Source organism: Vigna radiata, chromosome 5 (assembly GCF_000741045.1).
Source record: "Vigna radiata var. radiata cultivar VC1973A chromosome 5, Vradiata_ver6, whole genome shotgun sequence".
NCBI lineage: Eukaryota > Viridiplantae > Streptophyta > Magnoliopsida > Fabales > Fabaceae > Vigna > Vigna radiata.
This window is the reverse complement of record NC_028355.1, coordinates 25,378,780-25,403,818: the sequence shown is the minus strand read 5'-3', so window position 1 is coordinate 25,403,818 and position 25,039 is coordinate 25,378,780. Positions and strand designations below refer to the sequence as shown.

The 25,039-nt window shown below is 30.7% G+C and overlaps 4 protein-coding genes across 14 annotated transcripts; 2 read left to right on the top strand and 2 right to left on the bottom strand.

The window, feature by feature from the left end:
• The first annotated feature begins 5,529 nt into the window (after nt 1-5,529).
• Nucleotides 5,530-10,222, top strand: LOC106762164 (G-type lectin S-receptor-like serine/threonine-protein kinase SD2-5). 3 transcript variants are annotated; one of them, XM_014645914.2, is made up of 4 exons: nt 5,530-5,785; nt 5,901-5,978; nt 6,065-8,512; nt 9,477-10,222. In XM_014645914.2, the coding sequence occupies exon 3, from the start codon at nt 6,072-6,074 to the stop codon at nt 8,502-8,504; it is 2,433 nt and encodes an 810-aa protein (XP_014501400.1). In that variant the 5' UTR covers nt 5,530-5,785; nt 5,901-5,978; nt 6,065-6,071; the 3' UTR covers nt 8,505-8,512; nt 9,477-10,222. The 3 variants fall into 3 exon arrangements, with proteins under 3 accessions (XP_014501400.1, XP_014501399.1, XP_014501398.1); XM_014645912.2 differs by lacking the exon at nt 9,477-10,222 and having other exon boundaries at nt 5,531-5,785; nt 6,065-8,590; XM_014645913.2 differs by lacking the exon at nt 9,477-10,222 and having other exon boundaries at nt 5,901-8,590.
• A 116-nt stretch (nt 10,223-10,338) lies between these two features.
• On the bottom strand, nt 10,339-12,048 carry LOC106762165. Of its 2 annotated transcripts, none has more exons than XM_014645917.2 (3): nt 11,344-12,048; nt 10,955-11,022; nt 10,339-10,766 (listed from the first exon to the last, which is right to left on the bottom strand). In XM_014645917.2, the coding sequence occupies exons 1-3, from the start codon at nt 11,839-11,841 to the stop codon at nt 10,595-10,597; spliced, it is 738 nt and encodes a 245-aa protein (XP_014501403.1). In that variant the 5' UTR covers nt 11,842-12,048; the 3' UTR covers nt 10,339-10,594. The 2 variants fall into 2 exon arrangements, with proteins under 2 accessions (XP_014501403.1, XP_014501402.1); XM_014645916.2 differs by having other exon boundaries at nt 10,955-11,127; nt 11,344-12,043.
• A 4,302-nt stretch (nt 12,049-16,350) lies between these two features.
• LOC106761058 lies at nt 16,351-18,835 on the bottom strand. Of its 6 annotated transcripts, none has more exons than XM_014644544.2 (6): nt 18,690-18,835; nt 18,428-18,489; nt 17,481-17,666; nt 17,228-17,318; nt 16,659-16,725; nt 16,351-16,570 (listed from the first exon to the last, which is right to left on the bottom strand). In XM_014644544.2, the coding sequence occupies exons 3-6, from the start codon at nt 17,590-17,592 to the stop codon at nt 16,517-16,519; spliced, it is 324 nt and encodes a 107-aa protein (XP_014500030.1). In that variant the 5' UTR covers nt 17,593-17,666; nt 18,428-18,489; nt 18,690-18,835; the 3' UTR covers nt 16,351-16,516. The 6 variants fall into 6 exon arrangements, with proteins under 6 accessions (XP_014500030.1, XP_014500025.1, XP_014500026.1 ...); XM_014644539.2 differs by having other exon boundaries at nt 17,481-17,728; nt 18,690-18,787; XM_014644540.2 differs by having other exon boundaries at nt 17,481-17,754; nt 18,690-18,784.
• Nucleotides 18,836-19,767: 932 nt separating this feature from the next.
• LOC106760967 (2-(3-amino-3-carboxypropyl)histidine synthase subunit 2) lies at nt 19,768-24,437 on the top strand. 3 transcript variants are annotated; one of them, XM_014644423.2, is made up of 11 exons: nt 19,768-19,968; nt 20,110-20,205; nt 20,414-20,637; nt 20,970-21,078; nt 21,362-21,698; nt 22,457-22,526; nt 22,616-22,683; nt 23,101-23,216; nt 23,295-23,401; nt 23,558-23,700; nt 23,981-24,437. In XM_014644423.2, exons 2-11 carry the CDS (start codon nt 20,119-20,121, stop codon nt 24,220-24,222), a joined length of 1,503 nt encoding a protein of 500 aa, XP_014499909.1. In that variant the 5' UTR covers nt 19,768-19,968; nt 20,110-20,118; the 3' UTR covers nt 24,223-24,437. The 3 variants fall into 3 exon arrangements, with proteins under 3 accessions (XP_014499909.1, XP_022636902.1, XP_022636903.1); XM_022781181.1 differs by having other exon boundaries at nt 19,768-20,019; XM_022781182.1 differs by lacking the exon at nt 20,110-20,205.
• The last annotated feature ends 602 nt before the right edge of the window (nt 24,438-25,039 follow it).

Genomic DNA, 25,039 nt, shown 5'->3' with positions numbered 1-25,039 from the left:
TCCAAGTTTCTGAAGACTATAAATCCTTAGGTGAATCACCTTGCACCTATACTCCACCACCAACCACCATGTGCCGCCGCCACCAACCACCCACAGAACATAACGTTAAACCATGTACAAGAGAGTCTCAACCTCAGTTTGTACTAAAACACGCAACAATAATATTGTGATTTTAAAAATGGATAATGATACTTTGACAATATTTTTTGACGACATTTCAACACTATTTACGTGTCATTTTGTTATTGGTACATGTTAATGTTTATGATTATTATTATTAACTGTAGAGTAATTTTAGATCAATCACAACATGTAAATAATGTTAAAATATTATCGAAAAAATGTTATCCAAGTATCATTATCCTAATAAGATGATGTACTTTTATATTCATTTAACACAATAATTATAAAAAACAATATTTTATACATTAAAAAAATAAAAAGTAAAAAGTAAGAAAAGATGCTATTAAATTAACATAAAAGAAAAGGATAATGATATTTAGACAACATTTTTTTAACAACATTTAAACATTGATTACGTGTCAATTTATGATTGGTAAAAAATTACCCTACAATCAATAATAATAATCATAAACATTATTGTGGAATAATTTTTTACCAATCACATATTGACACGTAATCAATGTTCAAATATTGTCAAAAAAATATTGTCTAAATATGATTATCTAAAAAGAAAATTGTGTATTTTGATTTTCGTCTGAAAAGAAGTTTGAGTTCATTTACTACATTTTGCTCTCCTTCAATTGCTACTTCATTCTTCCAACTTAAAATGTCAATCATTAAGTAACGTAAACTGGTAAAATTACAGACTGTTGGCGAATCATTAATTCATAAACTATTAACTTATAAAAAAGGACCATAACTCATTAACATCGTTCTAATTGTAATTAGATAATAGTAAATTGAAAGTAATAATAAAATTAAATGACGTGTAAAATGAACACTCATAATCACGAGGTTTGATTTTCTCTTACGTTTCCTGTTTTAGTTTATATTTATTCATGCTGTCTATATAGTATTATATAAAGAGAATTTATTATTTGTGCATCTACATTTTTTTTAATTTTATTCTTTTAAGTGACTGATTATTTAAATCGAACCATTTTTTGTCTAACCTTTCTTAAAATTTAAGAATTTTTAAATTAAATAAATACCAATAGATTACTAAATAAATAAAAATTTATTATAAAAATTATTTATATTTTTGTTTTATAATTATAATTTTATTACTTTTTGTTATGATAAAAAAGTAAAAACAAATTCCTATTGTCACTATTTCTCATAAAGAGCTTTTATGACTTTTTGGATGAAGATCTTTTTCAAATTTTCTTATAGTTGATGGATTTTTTTCAAGCCATGTGGAAGACTCTATGACAAATATACTAAGTCCGCCTCTATATTGATTGGAATAGCAAAATTGCAATTTTGTCACGCATGCTTCAAGAAATTTATTATCAAATATCAACGTGATTTACTATGCTAAAAATAAATTGAATAACTATATATATATATATATATATATATATATATATATATATTTTTTTTTTTTTTAAAGACTAAAAAAACAAATTCATAATATATAAATAAGTACAAATTTTATTTTACAAACTGATTTTATGAAATTAAGTTAAGTTTAAAATTTAATTTTAACGTAAAAGATTTTTATTTCCTTTATGAAACACAACTTTCTTAATTTTATAAGGTTTAAATATGTTTTTAGTCTCTATATTTTGGGACGATTTTAGTTTTAATCCCTTATCAAACTAAGATATAATTTAATCCTTTAACTTTAGAAAACTCTGGTTTTAGTTTTTTTTATCAAATTTTTTTAACTTTATTTGTTGTTTCAAACGCGGTTCTTAGTTAAAATTGAAGCAAAAATGTGTCAAACATTGTAAACAATCCAAATGCTATAATGAAATGTGCTTAAAACAATAAATAAAGTTAAAAAAATTTGATAAAAAAAACTAAAATTAGAGTTTTGTAAAGTTAAAAAATTAAATTGTATCATAATTTAAAAGAAAGATTAAAACATATTTAACCCATCTTATAATTATGGTTAAATTTGGCGTCGGTTGTCTCAAGAATAGTGCTATCTTTGGTAGGGTATATTACTCGATTGCATTGCTGTCTTTTATGACAACTTTAAAACCCTAAAATGAGATGGCTCATTTAATGCAATGTTTAGGACTAATTAAGTTTTTTCTTCTTCTTTATGAATGTGCTGCCTGGTGTGGGCTGGAAAGCGCAACTTTTAAACCTGTATAGCATAATCAACATTTTTTTTTTCTGAAAAAATGTTTGAATAATCTTAAATTTGAGTTATTATTTTTTATTGTAAGATTAATGAGTTCTCTGTAAATATTTTCACACAATTTGATTATCTTTGGAAATAAGAATATTGTACTTCTGTTTTATGTTCTTTTAGTAATTCATTGTTTTATGTAAAATTAAAAAGCATTCGCAAATATCTACGAATATTTTGAAACATTACCTGGTAACGAAACAAATCGAGATAGCTACTATTTATGTTAAGAAAATTAGCTTTTGAGAACAGAGTTTTCAGGAAAAAAAATAAAAAAACTTGACAAATTCATTTTAGTAATAAAATATTTATATTAGTATTAAATATTACGTCTATGTGAGTCAACAATAAGCATGTTTATGAAAAAAAAAATTAAATTGGTTTTACGGTAATTGTATAGTATAACACCGATTTTTCTGTGCGATTTAGTGAAAAAATGCATAATCAAATACAGCAACTTTTAAATTAATGCAATCTAATTACACCATGGAGGGTTATTAATTTCTCTTACCAATTTTTTAAATATATTATTTAGTAATTATATATAATCATTAACAACTAATTTTAGGTAGCTAGTCATTCCCTTTCACATATTAAGATAGCAACAAATTTAGGCTCTTTTTTTTCTTTAAAACTGTGACTTTTAATTAATCTTCATCTTTTTTTTTTTTTTATTTTAATCCATACCTTTAGAAGAAAAAAAAATTGATTTTAATTCTTAATGAGAAATAAAACATAATATATATATATATATATATATATATATATATATATATATATATATATATATGTACACGTTGCTGTTTATCTTTTATGTTTTGCTTTAATTAGCTAATAATGTAGTTTAAAATAGATTCAATTAATTTTTATATTGTGTGTTTAGTTAACTAAACACAGATGTTGAGCGTCATTACTCTCATATTTATTTCTGATTTAATCGCTATGTCTGTTTTAATAATAACTATTATTTTAATATTTAATGGTGAAATATTATTACATTTAAATTGCCAAGATTAAATTTTTATCTCACGGTTGGAGCGGATTCAAAACTATACTATTATTTGTCTAAAAGAAATATTATAAGATATTCATCAATAATTATTTATAAATTGTAGTGACTATTTTCTTCAATTTTAATATCTCTATTTTCTCTGTAGGTTTCTACACATTGAAAACGACATAAAAAATTGAAGTTTTGATTGGTTGTGTGTGCAGTAATTGCATTATAATTAGTAACATGAAATTTTCATTCTGCCTAATTAATCAATTTATTAATGGCAGATTTATTATAGTTTATATAAATATTCGTGAAAGTTCTAGTATTTAATAATTCTCCTAATTAATAAATGCGCTTTCTGATGTTGCAGTGTGATAGTAAATATAAAGAGTACTCTAATAAATAGGGTTAGGTAGAAACTAACGTGGCAGCTGGCTCTGCCAACTCATTTTTAGATGAAGTCAAAGTCCTAAAACATCAATCTCTTTATAATAATAGTTTTTCTATTTTTGATTAAATAAATTTTATTTTTTATTTTATGATGATTTCTAATTTTATTCCATCAACTGGAATATTTTTATTAATTTTATTATTTAAAAACAATAAATTAAACAATTTAATATATTGCATTTATCATTCATTTGATTAATAATTTCTTTAATTAATTACATTTTATTCTATTCATTATTTATGTCACATGTCATTATTATAAATAAAAAATTTGAAAATTAAAATAATGAATTAAATTAATTAATTAATTTGCATTTTAACATTTTATAAAATAGTTCATTTTAATGTATCATTATTTTTAAATATATCTTGTTTTGTCCAAATTTTATAGCAATTTTATTATGTTAATTTAAAATTTACTTTACTCTAATTCATATATTTAGAATTATTTTTAAAAATTCATTTAATTTAATTTTTAAATATATTAATATATCAAAAATACATTATGATTTTTTATTCATTCCTTTTTCTACTCCCTTTCTTTTTTAAATCCAACCTTTATTTATTAATTTATCCACCAATCTAAAGAAAAGATTTGTAGCCTTCTCAATGGACATTTTAAAAGTGGTCCTCGTATATCGAGAACGGTACCAAATATTGTAGTTTTTATTTTATGAAATTGAACTAGTACAAGGAAAAAAGGAAATTTTTTAATGCATTTAAAAATTTGATGAAGTGATGTTCATTAAGTTTGGTGTCAATATTATTCAAAGAAGGTTATATTTTTATTGATAGTTATATATATTTAATTATATATAAATTGAATTAAAATAAAATAAAAATAATTAAAATTAAATATCTTTTATTTTTTAAATTAATTACGTAAAAATAAAACTATTTCTTATGTTAAATAATAATCTTCATTACACTCTCACGAATTTGATATTATCTAAAAAAAATGTTATGTTTATATAAACTTATATTTATATCTTGTTTTATTTTTTAAGAGTTTGTACTATTTGATATATTTTACATTAAATATTTTTAAATATCATTTAGCATTTTAAATATCAAACATTTAAAAAAATTAACATAATTAAAAATATTATTTCCATTTACTTTTAAATTAAATCTGAGATCAAAATATATTAAACTCTGAAATAAAAATAAATTTTAATTTTACAAATTTAAAGTATTTTTAACTTAAATAATTATTTATAGAGATGAAAAGATAATTAAATTTCATGTGTATTTCCTTTACATAAATTTGAAGTAGAAACACAGTTTTTGTTACTTCATTCCATTTTTTTAACCTAGGTAAAAAAAGTATTTATTAATTTAACTTGATAGCTTAAATGTTCGCGATTTTAGGTCAATCAAGTCGAACGCAAGATTAAATTTCAATTTTTTACTTATTTGATGAATTCGACTCATATATATGAATATATCTTTCAGTACTAATCATTATATTTGAAATTTTATGATTTTCTACTTATTTTATTTTTATTTTTATTTAGTTTATAACAATTAATCACAAATTACGTTGTTCACATTGTTCACAAAATTATACGTGAATTGTGGGATAAGATAATTTTTTCGAATAAAATAATTTCATATTGATCAAAACTAAATTAATCTGTTCTTGATCAAGTTAATCTAACTCAGATTATATAAAATAAAAATAAAAATCTGAACGAATTAAGAAAAAATGATTCATTTTCAATTTTATTTTATTTTTTTTACAAATTCCCTTCATTATATATATATAGTCATACACAGAAAGAAGTCAAGATGGTCAATAACCTGAAAAACGGGCAAGTTTAGGAGCATAATGGAACTATGCAACAACATCATCCCTGTCATTTATTAGTCTGTAGTGAAAGCTCATAGAATTTCAACCATATGTAGCAATGGATAAACTGCACACAACTCCTTCTGATCTTCCTCTTCTTACTCCTTCTTCCACATTCTAACATCACCACATCGCTTCTCCATACTCAATGCAGAATAAGGTGTGCCATATTCATATTTCTCTTCATTTCATTCTGCACTTCCTTCTATCTTTTCTGACATGCTTTCCTGCACTAACAACCATATTTTTCCATGAAAATCTTCGTCTTTTTACAGTAGTTCCACACTCACCTCGTGGTTTGCTTCTGTTTCACTCAAGGAAACAATTCCATACGTTTGGAGCAGTAACTCAAGGTGTAGTGTTAGTAACCGTATTGTTCATTATCTTCTCAGATCTTACACGATCCTTGTTTGAGTTAATACTCAATGTTTTGATGCAGTTATAGAATGATGGGTATATTAAGACGGGGAACATTGTTTTTCTGTGTGTTCCTTTTGTTTAGTACCTGTCTGGCGAAAGATCAACACATTCTTCAGATATATCCTGGCTTCAGTGCATCTCAGCCTGATTGGAGCGACCATAATGGTTTTTTCTTGATATCCAACAACTCTGCTTTCGGTTTTGGATTCTTCACTACTCTCGATGTTTCGTCGTTTGTTTTAGTTGTCTTGCACTTAAGCAGCTACAAAGTGGTTTGGACTGCCAACAGAGGTTTATTGGTTGGGAAATCTGCTAAGTTTGAGCTGGAGCGTAGTGGGAATGCATATTTGAAAGGTGATGATGGTGTGGTTTGGGCAACAAATACAACAGGGCATAAAGTGAGAGCCATGGAGTTGCTAGACTCAGGGAATTTGGTGTTGGTTGGGGATAATGGGACAGCCATTTGGCAAAGTTTTAGCCATCCCACTGACACTCTTTTGCCAGGGCAAGAATTTGTGGAGGGAATGATGCTCAAAAGCTTCCACAACAGCTTGAACATGATCTATTATCTTAGTTATAAGGCCGGTGATTTGCTTCTCTACGCAGGATTTGAAACTCCACAAGTGTACTGGTCCCTATCAGAAGAGGTTCATACAAGCTCCAAAAATTCCACCACCAAGGTTCACTCAGCTTCTCTGATGTCCAATTCATGGAGATTTTATGACACAAATCGAGCTTTGCTGTGGAAAGTTAATTTCTCTGAGCACTCAGATCAAAACTCATTGTGGGCTGCTACCTTGGATCCAACCGGTGCTATCACTTTTTATGACCTTAACAAAGGGAGGTCTCCCACCCCTGAGGCATTTAAGGTACCACAAGGCCCATGTAGCACTCCTCAGCCTTGTGATCCTTACTATGCTTGCTTAAATGACAACTGGTGCATCTGCCCCAAACTTCTCAGAACTCGTTTTAACTGCAAACCTCCCAACATCTCCACCTGTTCCAGTACTTCAATAGAACTTGTGTCTGTCGGTGAAGATCTTGATTATTTTGCTCTCAAGTACACTACACCGGTCTCAAAATCAACCCTGAATTCTTGCAAAGAGTCTTGCGTAGGAAACTGCTCTTGCCGTGTGCTTTTCTTTGAAAACAGTACCGGTAGATGCTTTCATTTTGATGAGACTGGGAGTTTCCAACGCAGTAAGTTGGGCACCAGTGGTTATGTTTCATTCATGAAGGTCTCCATTGGTAGTGACGATGGACATAGCAACAAAAATGGAAGGAATGACACGGTGCTAGTTGTAATCATAGTAGTTCTCACAGTTCTGGTTATTGTTGGTCTTGTCACAGTATTTTTGTACTACTACAAGAGGAAGAAGAATGTTGCTAGGTATCCTGAAGACACCTTTGAGGAAGACGATGATTTCTTGGACAGTATCTCTGGGATGCCTGCGCGTTTTACTTTTGCTGCTCTTTGTAGAGCAACTAAGGACTTCTCCACAAAAATTGGGGAAGGAGGTTTTGGCTCAGTGTATTTAGGTGAGCTCGAAGATGGCACCCAGTTGGCTGTGAAAAAATTGGAAGGTGTTGGACAAGGCGCCAAAGAGTTCAAAGCAGAAGTGTCCATAATTGGAAGTATTCATCATGTTCATTTGGTGAAGCTCAAAGGGTTCTGTGCTGAGGGTCCCCATCGCCTTCTTGTCTATGAATACATGGCAAGGGGTTCTCTCGACAAATGGATTTTCAAGAACAGTGAGAACAGTTTCTTGCTGAACTGGGAGACAAGGTACAACATTGCAATAGGCACGGCTAAGGGATTGGCCTATCTCCACGAGGAGTGTGAAGTGAGGATTATCCACTGTGACATCAAGCCACAAAATGTTCTTCTTGATGACAATTTCACAGCAAAGGTTTCAGATTTTGGATTGGCCAAGCTAATGAGCCGCGAGCAGAGCCATGTGTTCACAACTCTGAGGGGCACAAGAGGGTATTTAGCACCAGAATGGATTACCAACTACGCAATTTCGGAGAAGAGTGATGTGTTCAGCTATGGCATGCTCTTGCTTGAGATAATCGGAGGAAGGAAGAACTATGATCAATGGGAAGGGGCAGAGAAGGCACATTTTCCTTCTTATGTGTTCAGAATGATGGATGAAGGGAAACTGAAAGAAGTTCTTGATCCAAAGATTGATATTGATAAGAAGGACGAAAGGGTTGAAACTGCTCTAAAAGTTGCTCTTTGGTGCATACAAGATGACGTGAGTTTGAGACCTTCCATGTCAAAGGTATCTCAGATGCTTGAAGGCTTGTGTGTTGTACCTGATCCCCCTTCATTATCTCAAGCTGGTACTTATTCAGCTTTCATGAAATTGAGTAGTGGAGAAGCTACTTCATCGGGACAGGCCAGTTTTTTCAGTAATGTACCCATGTCATGTGTTCAATTATCAGGACCAAGATGAGATCAAGTGTAAGTAGTTAAATGAGTCATGCATACGTGCTTTTTAATGCTTAGTTTCAATTCTATGAGCATAAATTTTGCTTTTCATTGTGTTTTCATTTAGAAATCCTATCAAATTTTGTACATATGAAGTGCATAATTGAACTTGTACTTGTCTTTCTTCTGCCTGTGGATGGATGACGATCTTCTCGATATTTAGATACCTAGTTATTTTACAAAAACAGCCTCCAAGCAAAATTAAAGGCAAAATGATGCAGATTAAGTATGATGATAGCCTTAAAAACTAGAAAAAAAGAAAGAAAAAACAATCTTCATTATTTGCAATGCTTGAAATGCTATTTGCGGTAGAGAATGATACTTTGACATCATTTGACACTGCTCCTCAGTATTAAAGTTAAATTTTGTTAAAGATCATTCTAATCCTATAGAGATTCTGAAATAATAGTCAGATGTGAAAGAAACTTTTTCCATTTGGTGTACCTAATCCATGGTGGACTTAGACTCTTAGCTGAATTCTAATTGGACAAGAGAAGATGAGTGGCGGAGAAGGTATTTCAAATCACGTGTGTAGATAGACTTCGGAGCATTTAATCATTCATACAGATAAGAAAGAACATTAAATAGGTAACTCTAACCTTTATTCATAACTCATATGACCAACATGGATTGTAGGATATTTTGACCTCAGAATTCTACATTGTTTTTTGTAAATACAGATTTTGATGATTGACGATGAAATCTAGATAGGTATTTCCAAATCGCATTTCCTTATCTTAGTATTTCAGAATCTCAGTCTAGCCAGAAATAAAAGCTTATGAATATTTATGAAGTGTCAGATAATGCACTAATAACTAAGGCTAAATTAACGGTGATATCACTTCTCATGGAGTCAGTACAAAATTATGAGAAGAGAGTGTTTAAATGAGACGCATCTAAAACATGGTATCACCTTATCAAGGAGTGTATGTGACAGGTTACAAGGAAAGACAATGAAGACAGTGACCCATACCTCCAATACAATTGGCTGTGACGACAAAGATGAAGTTGCAAACCAGCTCCCATCAACATTTGGAGCCATTTTTTATGTTATATTGTTATTTAAACCTATCACATGAATATTCTATGTTTTATTTAATGGGGGTATTTTGAGAAAGGATTCCCTTGGAATTATAACCATCTCTCCGTCAAATATAAGACTATTCACATTCACACTTCTCAGTCAGAAGCAACGAGCACTTCCCTTCATGGAGAGGAAGCATTAGGCTTAAAGTTCCACTTGTTATTGAACCATTTTTATATTACCTATTAATCTTTAGTTGTTTCACGTCATTTTCATATTATCGGTTAATGTTTAGTCTCATACACAGAATGTATGTATTTTGGGGTAAAAAAGATGTATTAAAAATTCTATGTCCATTAAAAATAATATCAATTTATACTATATAATTAAATACAAATTTTACTTTACAGATTGGTTTTATGAAATATTGAATTAAACTTAAAATCTAGTTTCTCTTTCTATCTAGTTTTGAATTTAAACTCATAATTTTTTGTTGTTTTTCTTTCTTGTCATGAAATTGGATCAATTGTTTCACCCAACATATTTAAACCCAACATGTTTAGTAAAACACGGTATAAAAAGAAAAGACTCATTAATTCGTTACTTTAAGGTTTTGGGTAGAGAATCTTTTTTCTCGATAAACTCAACAACTTGTTCTTCCTTTATTGTGTTGGCATGGACGCTGTTACATATGAATCAACAGATATCTCATTGCATTTGGCGATCGTTGTTTTTAAGAATTCTAGTTCATTATAGGCAATTAAAGAACATGATGAAACCGAAAAAGGGTTATTCTCTTTTCTTTATTTTGAACCAAAATTTCATATTCTCAAGATACAGCAGTGGAAGCCTCCCTAGTATACAACAGAAGACAGATTACAGGTTTGGTTTCTCTTATTTGTAGCATAAGCTATTCACAGCTAGATAGTCAACTCTACTCTACTAAACCGATATGTATATATAGTAGTCACTTACAAGAAAAAAGGGAAGACATTATTGTCTGAGACTATAATAGTAGTCTTTTAAGAAGTTCATTCAGAGAGGTAGGATTGAAAAGCTTCGGTAACATGGGGGCTATCTCTGGTTTCTTTAAAGAGATCAAGTGGATATGCATGGCCTAGATCAGTGTTTTGTTGGCATTCTTTGTCTTCTTCATCTTCTTCAACATCCCAGAGAAATTTTGCATAAGAAGCCAGAACATAGCTGAAGATGGACAATAATTAAGGTTCATACATTAGTTTTATCAACAATAATTAAGCCAGAACATTTGCAAATAACACTTTCTTGATCCAAGGTCATCTAACACTACTACAAAAGAAACAAATACCATTTTTCTATTAGGAGAATGTATGTATAGAAGAAAAACCATAATCTGTGTATATTTATCTCACCAATCATCTGGTGAACTTTTAACAGCTTGATCAAAATAGCCCTCAGCTCGATCAGCATTCTTCTCTGTCTGCCATATCAAATCAGCATAGAGGGACAAAACATTAGCATCTCCAGGATTAACCAAAATGGCTCTTTCAAGATACTCCCCTGCTCTAGGATAATCTCCACGAACCTATTTGTAAATTGAATGTCACAAAAACACTGAGTACTGATAGAAAGAAAAAACTCACAACGATATAAATTTTCTTCTTCTTCTCACTTTTTGGTTGATGAATAATAACCTTACAGATTAGACTCTTTTTTCATGTTGTTTTAATTAACAGTATCAGTTCATCATTTTAAGAGAAAGATCACACTATCAAGGTCAAGCTTAAGCAAACTTAATTACCTCCTTCAAAAACTTAGCATAATTTCCAAGCAAAAGAGCATTATTGGGGTTCGCTTCAATCATGTTCTGGTAATAAGCATCCGTCCAATCCCTACCATGTGAGCCTCTTCCACTTCCATTAAAACCACCACAGATCCTGCCACCACCACTCCCCATCCCACCACCCATCACCGAAGTCTGCAACCCCAAACCACCCTCTTCATGCTCATCTAAACCAGAACTCGAAAACAGTTCCCGAACTGAAGGTGGTGTTCCACTCTTCCTGAAAAATTTCTGCTTTGTCTCTTCCATTTCTTCACTTTCTTTCATCTTATTCTTCAGGACTTTACTTCGTGACAAGCAAATTTTCTTCCCAGACATACTTGTCTCAGCCAAGTTCTGTATTGGAGTTGAAATTGCTCTAGGAACCCGAAGAATCGGTTCTGATTCAGATGAAGATTGCACGGAATGGGAAAACCATGAGGTTGGAGTTGATACGGTGCAACTTCTGAGTAACATGTTTTTGCACTTCAGAGGGAAAAATGAAAAAGGGTAGAAGTAGAAGGGAATGACATGGTAAGAAAGAAATGGTAGTAGTAGAAGAAGTCACATTTGGAAGGTGTAATAAGTGAAGAAAACACCGGAAGAGAGAGATATTTGAGAGTGAGAGAATGAATATGAGAAAGATAACCTCCTAAATTGAGACAGAACACAAAAACCAAAGAAGGGGTGAGTCATTTGTATACACTATGTAGCATTTGAGCATGTAGCATTTGAGCATTAGAAAAATACAAGTTGGAGATTAGGATCTCTTTGGCGAGGACACGATTGACTGACATCTGACATGAATCAGTGTGGACCCATTTCTGAGAACCTGAGTTATTGCAAGCTGCAAGATTGAACGGCCATGAATGGCTTTTGTAAGAGCCAAAAATGGTGTCACCATCTAGCCACAGTTTTGGCCAATTGCTTCTGAACATGCGTCAAAACTGTCTTGGGTGACAAACTCTGCCCATGCTCATCATTGAATTAATTAACATAGTATAACACAACTTTCATTATTACATAGAGTGAAATGTTGTCACTACAAAACCACGACATGGGATATTTCAAGCTATCATTCTATCTTTTTCTCCATCAATCTATGCTTGAAGAATCTTATCGACATCTTCTCACTCATTACTTCAAACACTCTAATCATATGGTTACCAAACAAATAATGAAGATTTGTTTGTATGTATCTAAAGAAAAAGAAAAAGTAGAAAAAGGTAACTTGTAGCTTCTAGAATCGAAAGAAAGGAACAGCTGAAAAGCCTTTGCTGTTTAAAAGTACAGTATATGAAAATAAATAGAAATTTTTAATACTTTATTTATTTGTGTGAATATTATATAATTTTTTTTAATTTAAAATAAAAAATTATCCCAGATTTGTTTCACTGTATAATGTGAAGGTCGCTTTTGATAAGAGGATTTTTTGATTTGGTTTATGATAAAGATATCTTTGGAACAGTGTTCGGAGGGTCCGCTGTTGTTGACCCAACCCTTTTGGGCTTTGTGAACTTAGTACATACAGAAATTTAGAAGTTCAAAGCTCCTATTTTGTAAAAGATTATGTATTTATGTATACTACATACTCCCTTTACATAATTGTATACAAAAGTAATTGTGAATATATATGATGGAAGGTTATCTTTTAGAAAAATATGTTTTTTTTTTTTTTTAATTTGACTGAAATTAGCAACTGTAACATAAAAAGCTATATATAAATAGTTTATATATCAAAATCAATTCTAACTATTAGATTGTATATTAAAACGTTACTGGAATTTAAGCAATGTTTCTAATTTGAATTTTGTGGATGAAAAAAATGTGAGATGAGATATCTTATTAAAAGTGGGTCATTTTTTTTATTAGAAATTAATCATCCCACAGTCTAGAGTGATATGTACCAATAATATATATTTATTAAAACAAGAAAAACGAAATACATTTTTCTAGTTATTGCACTATATTAAAATGGATTTTTTTTTACTTTAATTTACGTGAAACAAAAGTTTGAAAAGGCACATAATATTAAGTTCCATCGGTAATTAGGGATCGAAATTCAAATATTTTATTATAAATGAAATGTAAGTTCTATTTCTTAATATATATTCTCTCTTTTTAATTTAAAAGTAGACAAAAAAAAATAGGGAAAACAATGAAGCTCGTATACTTTAGAAGATGAGAAGTATTTTTATAGTATGGGTCACATATTTTTAAAATAATAATAATTTTTTTTTAAAATAAATATTGATTTACGTTAATTTTAATTTAATCTTATAAAATTAGCTGCAAAATAAACTTTTGCAAGTTATTTATACGAGGTGCAGAATTTATTACTCAAAGGTTTAAAAAAAAAGTTATATAGAAATGTCTAAAAAACTCCCAGCTCTACATACATGCTAGATTGCCTTCCTAATAATATGATATCCCTATCTGATCTTATATGCAAAAAACTGTTATATTATATCTGCATATAATTGCTGAAGTTGTCACTACCATATATATCTAGAAAAGTAATTTTAAGCCATACAAAGTAAAACATAAATATTTAAAATATATGAAATTTAAGTTTATTAAATAATTATGTTAGTGATTTGAATTAGAATACTGATATTTCTTGTCTTGCCTTGCCTTGCCTTGCATGCATACATATATAGTAATCTGTCTGTATATGTATGTATCTTTATTATATATGCATGGAGATATTCATGAATTGACAGTGACATAAACCAAGAAAACTATTGCATCAAAGCAAGTTTATCTCCTTCATTTAGTTACTTGACAAGTTGTGTAGTAATAATATTCATGGATTGAAAAAAAATATACATAGATAGGGTTAGAAGAAGATGTGTAGAGTTGATTCTTATGGCTGAAAGAACTTATCTCCACATCTGCATTTCCATGAAAGGAGGTAATAGCTATCATCCTGGCGGTGAGAGGAAGCCATGAAAGCTTTTGTGTTGTGATTAGGAACCACCACAGTTGCTGTGCAAGGCCTACAGTTCATGCACTTGTTTCCACAAGCTGGAGGCTTTGACCCTATCATCACTCTCTTTTCTTCCAAACTATTTCTTCTATCAGACATCACAGATCCACCTACCAAGCACAAAAGATGAATTTCTTGCTTCATGTGATAAAAAGTGACAAAAATGATGAAGAGTTTTGGTTACCTGATTGAGGAAGTAGAACAATGAAGACAAAGAAGAGAGCCAAAGTGAATCCATTTCTGTCTTGTGGTGCCATCAGTGAGGGGTTTGGGAGAAAGAGTGATAGGAAGAAAAACAAGACATTGAATGTGTTTGATAAAGTTGAGAGATGTTTCCTGTTGGAGAGACAATGCACTGGTTGAATGTTTGTTCCCCCCAATGAAAATAGTGAAAATAGAGACCACAGAGTGGAGATGTTTAGTTCAGTCCTTTTGGGAAATTGGAGACTGGACTTTGGATTGTTGGTCAATTTTTTTATTAATAATAATACTTTTTGAGATTTATTTGACATTATTTTTTCTTATTTTTTTTTTCAAAAAATATAAAAATTTAGCTTATTATAACTATTTTATATTTTTATTTGTCAAAAATATATCACCCATAAAATTCAAAGTAAATTAAGTTTGAGGATTCACAAATATCTGAATTGTTTGTAAATAGTGATTGACTGAGGGTGACTATGTGTGGCATGAGATTCCTTATCTCTATTTCCTAAGAAAGATGTTAAAATCATTTTCGAAAATATCTTACTAATATGTATTCAAATAAAGATAGAAAAAATAAATAAAAAATATGATAAATTTAGGTACAATTATATTCTTTTCATGGTCGGAGTGGTGTGGTGGGATGTCTTATAGAACCTTACTTACCAATGTTTACTTGTCTAATTAGACCTGACAGGATGTAATCCTGACACAACATGTTTAATAGGTACTTTTTTTTTTTTCTGAATTTCGATGTACTTATTTCATACTCCTAAAATAATTGTTAAATATAAATTTTTTACATAGATTAAAAAGTTAATAAATAGATAAAATAATATCCTATTTTCAAAATTCATCACAATATAATTAATCAATCAATTAATTAATTAATAGTTTCAATTGGGTATTTATTTTTCCTTATAAACATATATTATAATTAACATAGAAGATGGTTAATCAATCCATTTTCTGTTTTAAGCTTTTTGACATTTTACAAGTTCCTCGACTATTGAGCTTTTTGTCCATGACTCGAACAACCCGAGAAAAAATATGCAACCTTTTGGAAACAAAACAACGACTTTTTTTTCCTCGATAAAGAAACTTTTCTAGATTTCCTTTTTACTCTAAAGAAGATGGAATAAAACTTAAATTCTTTTATTATTAATTTTTTATAGCCTTATTTATTATTCATATGTATAAAATAAAATAAAAATATCTGTTTTTTAATATTTTCTTCACAAATAACAATATCCAAAAATTCAAATTGACTCTTATTATTATTTTATAGCTGATATTTTGGGACCAACTTGATCAATATAGTACACATTTATCATCACCATTTCATTAATTGGGTTAGATTAGTTGGTTTTACACGCACGCCACCAACCAGCAAATAATGTAATTTCTCCTGTCCTGTCTTTCATTTCAGTTTCAGAATTCTCCCATGCAAGTTTCACTATGTCTTTCTTGGCAAATTAATGTTATGCTACTTCTGCAAATTTGACAATTTTAATTACTTTTCTTTTATTACAACTTTTTCAAATTTAGTTTTTTCTCTCTTCTAAATAATAATTATATAATATCCTCCAAATCTAATTCAGTTGCCTGACTTCTCTCAACCATATTTTCATCTAAAGGGTAAAAGTAACCGTAAAGTTTGTTCTCTCAAACATAGAGGCAGGAAGTCTGTGAACAGCAAAAATACTTGCAGCCAACTTTGATAAAATTTTGCAAAATCTTAATTGTGTGATTGAATTGGCATTTATGATACCTAAAAATGTGCAAGCTGTGGAAAAATTATAATAAAACTCTTTGTCATTGTCAACTGAAAGATGATGTTACAACAGATATACAAAGTTACAAACTGCAAGTATGCCCAATTTTCCTCTTCTTTCAGAAGAAAGAACTATAATTATTGTAATGATCAAACCAACTTACACTCCTACAGTCTTGTATAGGTTAGTCATACAGACCATCTTGTTCCCAGATGTCCACAAGAAAATCTACCATTTCCTAAAAAAATTTACACAAACAAACAAATCAGATAACCGATCATAATTACTTAAGCTCAGAAGGCTAAGACGTAGACCGTGTGGCTTACCGCAAGAGGAATATGCTGGGGGAAAGGCTTGTTGCCACCCAATAAACTTTCATATGTTGCATTCCAACTGCAGTACCATATAGATTTTCATCAGGCCACGGATGGAATTGGTGTTTTCTCCAATTTGTTGTTGGACAAAATTTTGCATAAGAACTTATAGATATGAGAGAGATTTCACAAAAGTTAAAGTGCATGTTTTGATTTTAACTTAAGATGAACCCAGTACATTTTACACTAGTCGATAAAACAAGAAAGTAGTACTACAGAAAAATGAGCTTGCATGCTAGCAACAATCCTTACATACTTGCCCCACATTTATCCTCTAAGAAACATGGATTCTGAAAAAGGTGCTAATTAACAAACTTTATGAAAAATACATTACACCATCTGCTTAGACTTGTGGAATCTCAAAATTATAAAGCACAAGGAATTCTGTGGGGAATAAAGACAAACAGGTGCTATACATGTATCAACCCTCACCGCCTCCCATAAACACCCAATAAATAAAAAGTGATAAAAAACTTATAAATACAAAGTGCTAGTAAAATCAATCAAACAATGCAGTTTACCTCACTTTTGGTTCTCGTGACTGTTCGGTTCTGTTCTCAGACCTTTTATTTCCGATCCAACTTTGCCGGGTCTGATTCCAAAGGATAAGACCTGGCAAAGAAATCTCATGGTCAATAATTTTTTCCCTTCCCTTTGCCAATTTTCGTAAGTAGCAACCAAATGATAGCACCAGTATGATGATCTCTTTCAGTTTTTCATGTGTAAAGTAATGAAATATAAAAAAAAAAAAAAAGAAAAAGTAAAATAGTATACCATGATTCACAAATTCAGTAGGGTTGAATGAAGGACCATGAGAATCTGCAGGTTGATTGGTTATACTGGCTGATGAAATGCTTCCCTGTGAGTGAACCGCACTGTTGTCCATATCATGCGTGCTGGTGATCCAGAAATCCTCTGATGTGCTAGGTTTCTTTGCTGCCTTACCTCGCTTCTTCAATCCTTTTGGCGGAACATCAGCATTAGAAATTAGAGGGGGCTTTTTAAAGGGTCCAAGACAACCACTGTGCTATTGCAATCACATTTAATTCTGTTATGCACGGTAATATAATCATATCAATATAATTTTCTAAATCATCCTCCACAATTTCAAACACTAAACTTTTAATATCTAATTGGTTAGTGCACAATCATCCTCACAAAGGAGAAAAAAAAATAGCAAATTACACGTATAACAAACTAGCTAAATGAAAATTATGCAGACATGGAGGTGCTCTTCTTCAAGCTAATATGATCATTAACCTCAGCCTTAGATCATTGGCAACACATCTAAGAATTATTACAAGGATGATTTTTTAACAGGTTGAGGAGTTATGAACTTTGACAACTTTCCTAACACATTAATTCTCATGTATGTAACACAGAAAATACATTGACCCACCACTCCTCACAAGATTTCCAACCACTTCAATTCAGAAAATTAAGCTAGGAGAAAAATCTATATAATAAACACATGTACAGTTCCCTGAAAGTAACTTCGTTTTTGTTTCACCTATTCACCAGTTATTTGATTAAATATCTAAATAAAAATTAAAAAATTCCCAGATTATATTAACAAGCATATACCAGGGCATGATTATTGACTCACACTCAATACAAGCAAAATCATCCATACCCATAAAGGGGAGAAGTGAAATCCGGAAAAATAAATAAAAAAGAGATAAATATATTCGGTGGGTTGCAGTTGGATGGAGAAAACATACCCCATATGCATGCAATGTCTGAAAACCCCCCAAAAACCCTAGTCAGATCTGCTGAAACGAGTCTGTGAGTGAATGAAGAAGTCGGAAGGTGAAGTCAGGGTGTAATCCAGAAAATTAAAAGAAAAATTAAGAAGAGAACGCCGAATTGGAATTTCTTTCAGTAATCTATTTGAACATGAAAGAGAAGAAAGAGAAACATAAAGATATAAAAGGGAAAATTAAGGAAGAAAGAGAGCTATGGTGGTTGTGTTGTGTCTTTTACCTTGCTGGCTGCCCTGAAATGGGAGGCTTCGTTGTGTGAGGGTGTTGTTTTTCGGGTGCTGTTGTCTTTCTTTCTTCTCCTTCTTTTCCAGAAAAACAAGGATTTGTTGTCGATAATGTACAGTGCAGTGGTTTAGTTACACAGGACTATATATTATGTTGTAGGTAATAATAGGTTTAAACCTTTTTTTATCCCTAATTCTCTAATTTAAAGTTTTTATCAAAACTTATGATTTGTTGTTTATTAACTATTGTCACGAGAATTTATAAAGATTAATTTGATACATTTTTATATCATAAAATTTAAAAATTAATATTTTACTGAACATCAGAATTTAATTTAGAGATAAAAAATGATTTAAATATTAATAATAATGATAATTATAATAATAATGACAACAAAAAAGAAGAAATGGACAAAATTTAAATAAAGTAATACAATTTAATTTTATTCAGAACATTAATAAACATGTGTATTTCATTAAAATGATAACAGAATTTCAAAATGATAAAAGAATATGAAATACGAGAAATTAGGAAAAAAATAATAATTGTCCGTTCTTGTTGTGTATGAATGATCAATTGTACATATTATTATTCAGATTTTTCGTAAAATTATAATGAAATAGTACCTATGTATTTTTTTTTTTCTGAAAGTAATTTGAGTATTCATAAAATTCTATCTTTAGTGTATTCATTTATCATCTTTCATGAATAAGATAATCAGATATAATTTTTTCATGATTTAAAAATATTATAAATGGTAATTTTTATTACTTATAATATTAGTCTTACTTTTTAATTTTTTAGTTTATTTTTTATTGTTTATTTCGCTAACCATGTAATTACTAAATTAAATAGAATTGATATTTAATATTTTATCTGATAAAAATTGAAGTACTATAATCATATTTTATCAACTCTTTTCCTTTGGTAAAAAAATTTATTAAAAAACAGCATATTTAAACTTAAAAAATATATTGACATTTTATATTTAACAAATATTTTGATGGAAAAAATCACAACAAATAAACAGTTGTTAAAAAAAATTAAAAGAATACTTCTTAAACAGTTATTATTCTTAAAATTCCTAAATCAATCGTGTGTTTTGAGTGTGCCCTAAGTACCGAAAAATTCAATAGATTCAGAAACTCCGGCGGAGGGCAGCACGACGCCGTTTAAGAGCTGCGTCTACAACAGTGGCAACGCAGTTCAGGTTCCGCACATCACACCACACCACAAGCAACAACAACACTTCACGCTGTTCTTCAATTTAACACGTATTCTTACTACTACTACTCTCAATCTTCCAAAGTTTCATCTTTTCACATGTAATATCAATTTTCTCTCGGTTACTTTGAATGTTATTAAGAGGGCGCCTTAGAAGAAAAAAAAAGCTTATTTTGTTTCACTGCTTGTAGACTTTGGATATGGTGATGGATTTTGAATCAAATTATGATATTGCCGCTTCTGCTCAATTCATTCATACTCACAACTTCAATAGAGTTGCCTTACAAGTAAGACGATTTTTGTCATCAACTCTTCACTTTCACCTTTCCCTCAAACTCATCAATGCCTGGACAAAACACTAGCAATAAAAGTACTAGTCTTTATTAATTCTACCACCAAGCCCAGAATAAATTTTGAATTTTTAAGGTTTCCTTGTAGATGGGGGTTATTACTGTACTTTTCTCAATTGCAAGGACATTCTTGTTTGAATTTCAGTTTCCCGATAATCTTCTAAAAGATTCAACAAGAGTGGTCACTGCTCTGCGCAAGAGACTTCTATCATTGAAGAAAATTGATGTCTCAGAAAGTGGGCACGAGGCAGACGTAGGATTGTTTGTGATGGCGGACACGGCGTATGGCAGCTGCTGTGTTGATGAAGTTGGAGCATCACATATTAATGTTGATTGTGTCATACATTATGGACATACATGTTTTAGTCCGTGAGTTCTTCTAAAACATTTTTTAAATCTTTAATTTGAGATTATCTTATAAATCGTTTGTGTCTTTTTTCTCATATCTGATTGTGGAGTGTAGAGATGCATTTCAAATAACTATATCCATCTGTGTATGAGTATGATACTGCCCAGTTATTTACGCTGTTAGTTCATAATCTAAGTTTCCTTTAGATTCCATTCCTTCTTTGAGCACTTCAACTTAAATGTAATTATAGTGTCTGTGGTACCACTGGGTTGCTCAGTTTATTTCTTTACCTTAATTAAGGGTTGAGATTCTAATTCTTACGCTTCCATTGGATCTTCTTTGCGCTCTTCAGGACAACAAATCTTCCATCCTTTTTTGTTTTTGGGAAGGCTTCCATTTGCGTAGCTGATTGCGTAGAAAGTATGTCAAAATATGCTCTGACAAATAGTAAGCCTATCATGGTATAACTATTTATTTAATCATTCCTGGATTTATATTTGTATAAATTAACTGAATGATGTAGTGTATGTGAAATAAGGCAACTGCAATTATCCTCTGGTGATGATTGTTCAAAATATAAACTGGACTTCACATCTTTATTTAGTCTTTTTGGGATGATTTATATTTCTCTGCATGAATTGCTAATTTTTCCAGCTTCTCGGCCGTATATAAGAGAAGTTTATGGGTATTTTTCTACCATGTAAGTTTCTGACTTTTATTGTTTCATGTACCATCTGCTTCCAGGTCCTTTTTGGGCTGGAATATGCACATTCAATGCAACAAATTAAAGAAGCACTGCTAGAATCATCAGTGTCATGCAGACTTGACCCTAAGCCAGAAGTTCACTTTGCTGATGTTCCATCTTCAGTTATGTTTCCATCAAAAGATATTAAAAAGATAAAAGGGCTCCAAGAACTAGCTTGTGGTTGCAATGGGGAAAGTGGAACTACGTATAGCATTGGGGGATTAACTTGGAAATTACCCCAGGGACAAAGCATGGATGACTACTTGCTCTTTTGGATTGGACTTGATGATTCAGCTTTTGCTAATGTTGTGCTCACATTCAATACTTGTGAAATAGGTTGGCAGTTTCCCATCCTTTAAGAAATTTGTCATGTGCATCTGTATTTTTTTTTTATACACTACAACATCTATATGTTGCATTTTTGCATATAAAAGCTTACCTTTCTCATGAAACCTGTATTGCTTTCCATGAATTGCTTATATCAATTGTTGTTGTTAAGATCCCGATTAAGATCATGAAATTGTCTGATTCTGCAACTTTTGGAGCCAGAGGTGACTTGGATTGGTGGCAGGATTGTGATTTCGTGAGATTCACGAACTTGCCCTTTATATTTCTAATGAAAAAGTTATCTGACCAATTATGAGTGGCATTGGATTTTGAGCTTATGAATTTTGAATACTAGTTCAATGATGTGATTGCATATATGCTTGTGTTAAGTATAATTTTGAATTTTGAGCTTTTGTTTAGTATAATTTTGTATGGTTCCTACCATCCCCACCTGAACTTAATTAAGATCTCAGTTTTGCCAACGTTGATGTCAATTTCTCCATTTAATTTATGTTTTCCTTTACATTGTATTTCTATCATGAAATGACACGAGGAAATCTGTTGGTAAACATGTGTCATGTGTTGTACGGCATCTCTAACAAAAGGGTATATTTTGGGAAGCTAATATCCCTGAAATTATTACTCTGTTTTAGTTTTTCTTTATACCTGTATAACATCTATATGAAATGAAAAGGCTTCTCAGCTTATTTTCTACTTTAGGATTTTCTGAATCATGATTATAATTATTATGATTTCTGTTGCTTTAGTCAGATATGATGCAAATGAAAATCAAATGGTGACAGACTTGTTTCAACAAAGGAGGATTCTTAAACGTAGGTATGTATCCCAATATAAACGCACTACTCTGTCTTGTATAAGCCATCTTATATCTTCAAATTTACTAAGCTAGAGTGATGACTATGCAGATATTACCTTGTGGAGAGAGCTAAGGATGCTAATATTGTTGGGATTTTAGTTGGAACTCTTGGTGTTGGTATGTTGTCTTGTCAAACTTTATTTATTTTTTGTGTGTCCATGATAATTACTAAAGTAGCATGTGCATATACAGAATTATACTGTCACATTCCTTGTGAAGCATTACAATATTGCAAACATCCAAAAATCAAAACATTTTATTTGAATATTGTTGTCTAGTAAGAAAGGATATCGAGAGTGAATCCTTAATGTTACTAACCTTGAATGCGATGAGAAGAATTATGTGAGGCATCATTTGATTATTGTCTATGATTACAGAATGCATATATAAATGGTTCACAGTCTTAATCATGGTTTAGGTAGCTATAAGAAATGTGGAAACTATCTCGTGTGAGAGTAAATATTTTATATGCTTGTTTTGTTTTATTTTTCAATAGAAGTGGGATTTAATTTAACATATTGCCTACTGATGCAGCTGGTTATCTTCACATAATCAATCAAATGAAGGAGCTCATAACTGGAGCAGGCAAGAAGGCCTATACTTTGGTTATGGGAAAGCCAAACCCAGCTAAACTTGCTAACTTTCCTGAGGTGAAATTTATTACATCCGTAGTATATATTTTCAGTCTGTCTTTTTGTAAAAACTTTCTAACAGTTTGATTTCACCAGTGTGATGTTTTTATATATGTTTCTTGTGCCCAAACTGCTCTACTGGATAGCAAAGAGTATCTAGCTCCAGTTATTACTCCCTTTGAAGCAATGATAGCTTTCAATAGGTACATTATCGTAGTTAAACCTACTATTTATTTTTAAAATGTCTCTCTGGTAGTGGTTTTATGGATTCCTGATATTTTTGTGTAGCCTCTATGTTTTGCTTGTTGTAAATCAATGACTCACCTGATTCCTGATTTGACCATATTATCTGTTATCAGGGGAAGCCAGTGGACAGGAGCCTATGTAATGGAATTTCGAGATCTAATTAATTTGCCTCAAATGGAAGCTGGAGACCAAGGGGAAGAAGAAGCACGGTTTTCGTTCTTGAAGGGTGGATACATTGAAGATTTTGAAAATCAAGGTAGGTTTCATTTCACGCTTCTATGCTTGCAACTGAATGGTTACTTTTATTGATTTTTTCAAAGGAGCAAAACCTACCTTCATAATTCTGATATAATAGAAAAATTAACCAGGCATGAGATTGTTTCTGTTTCATGGAATACAAAATTTTTTGCTGCCATAACCAACCATTTTACCATCATCTTTGAAACTTAATGCTGATGATGATTCAGTCATTTATTCTGAGTTAACATATAAGATCATTAGTTTTATTTTCTAATGACATTCTGTATTTTCATCAGAAAATGTTGAGGAAGAAAGAGAAGCCCTTGCTTTGGTAAATGCAACAGAGAAGGCACTGCAGTTGCGGAATAACTCTAATGCTCTAATGAAAGGAAATGCTAAATCAGGAGCAGAGTTTTTAGCTAACCGATCTTATCAGGGGCTTATTATGCCCAGTGAGAACACCTCCCCTGAGCCATACCTTATAGGAAGAAGAGGAAGAGCATCTGGGTACGAGGATGAGAACAACAAACAGACATAAACTGTGATTTTTTTACTTTAGATTAAGGTCAGAGATTGTTGTTCTTTCATATCTTTTCATTGATATCTTCAATGAATTTTATTTGAATTTTTTGAGGAGAACTTAAATTATACAAGTTGTTTGACAGAATCAAAGTCTATAATGTAAGGAGTGATAAAGTTTAGGGACAACAATTCTTAATATGAAACTCTTGGGTCAAACATGTTGATTTTTCACTACATAATCTAAAAGTCAGATGTTAAATGTCAACTAGAACTTGTATCAGTAATAATTTTCAAGTGTAGGTCATAAAAGATGGCCAAAATATTAATTTGTTGATAAAAAAGGGTGAAGTTTATTAATCAGTCAAAGATGGATGATCAACACGATTAACTTTATATAGTCTATTCGATGTGAATTTAGAGGTAAAATAAGTTAAATTAGACTGATTTTATTCTAATTAAGCACAACATTTAAGTAAGATTTTTGTTAGAAATATATTAAATTTTAAGGATTAACTCCCACGTTTTTTAAAATCTCTTGTATAGGGTTATTTTAAATAAGTAAACCATTATTTCAAAATAAGTCAATAGACTTAAACTTTTCTTAAGACTACAATCCGAATTAACCCAACAGTATAATATGTATTAAACTCTTAATGAATTTCTTAGTTTGTTCCAACTATAGATGTAATATTGAAACTTAAAACATGATTATCTTTAAATTAGTAGCTTTTTTTACCACTGTGGTTTTTATACGAAAATTAAAAATAAAAAAATCACTTAAGTCATTATTGTATTTTGATGTTGGTGTTCATTATAAAAAATAAATAAAGAAG

Coding starts and splice junctions, on each gene's coding strand:
- LOC106762164 (XM_014645914.2), top strand. CDS start 6,072: ATGATGGGTATATTAAGACGGGGAACATTGTTTTTCTGTGTGTTCCTT.
- LOC106762165 (XM_014645916.2), bottom strand. CDS start 11,841: ATGTTACTCAGAAGTTGCACCGTATCAACTCCAACCTCATGGTTTTCC. Junction 11,128..11,343: donor ATGCTAAGTTTTTGAAGGAG/GTAATTAAGTTT, acceptor ATTTACAAATAG/GTTCGTGGAGATTATCCTAG. Junction 10,767..10,954: donor AAAAGTTCACCAGATGATTG/GTGAGATAAATA, acceptor GTCCATCTTCAG/CTATGTTCTGGCTTCTTATG.
- LOC106761058 (XM_014644539.2), bottom strand. Junction 17,319..17,480: donor TACTGAATTTGTGAATCATG/GTATACTATTTT, acceptor TTTCTTTGCCAG/GTCTTATCCTTTGGAATCAG. Junction 16,571..16,658: donor CCCAGCATATTCCTCTTGCG/GTAAGCCACACG, acceptor AAATTTTTTTAG/GAAATGGTAGATTTTCTTGT.
- LOC106760967 (XM_014644423.2), top strand. CDS start 20,119: ATGGTGATGGATTTTGAATCAAATTATGATATTGCCGCTTCTGCTCAA. Junction 21,079..21,361: donor CAAATAGTAAGCCTATCATG/GTATAACTATTT, acceptor ATCTGCTTCCAG/GTCCTTTTTGGGCTGGAATA. Junction 23,217..23,294: donor AACTTGCTAACTTTCCTGAG/GTGAAATTTATT, acceptor TGATTTCACCAG/TGTGATGTTTTTATATATGT.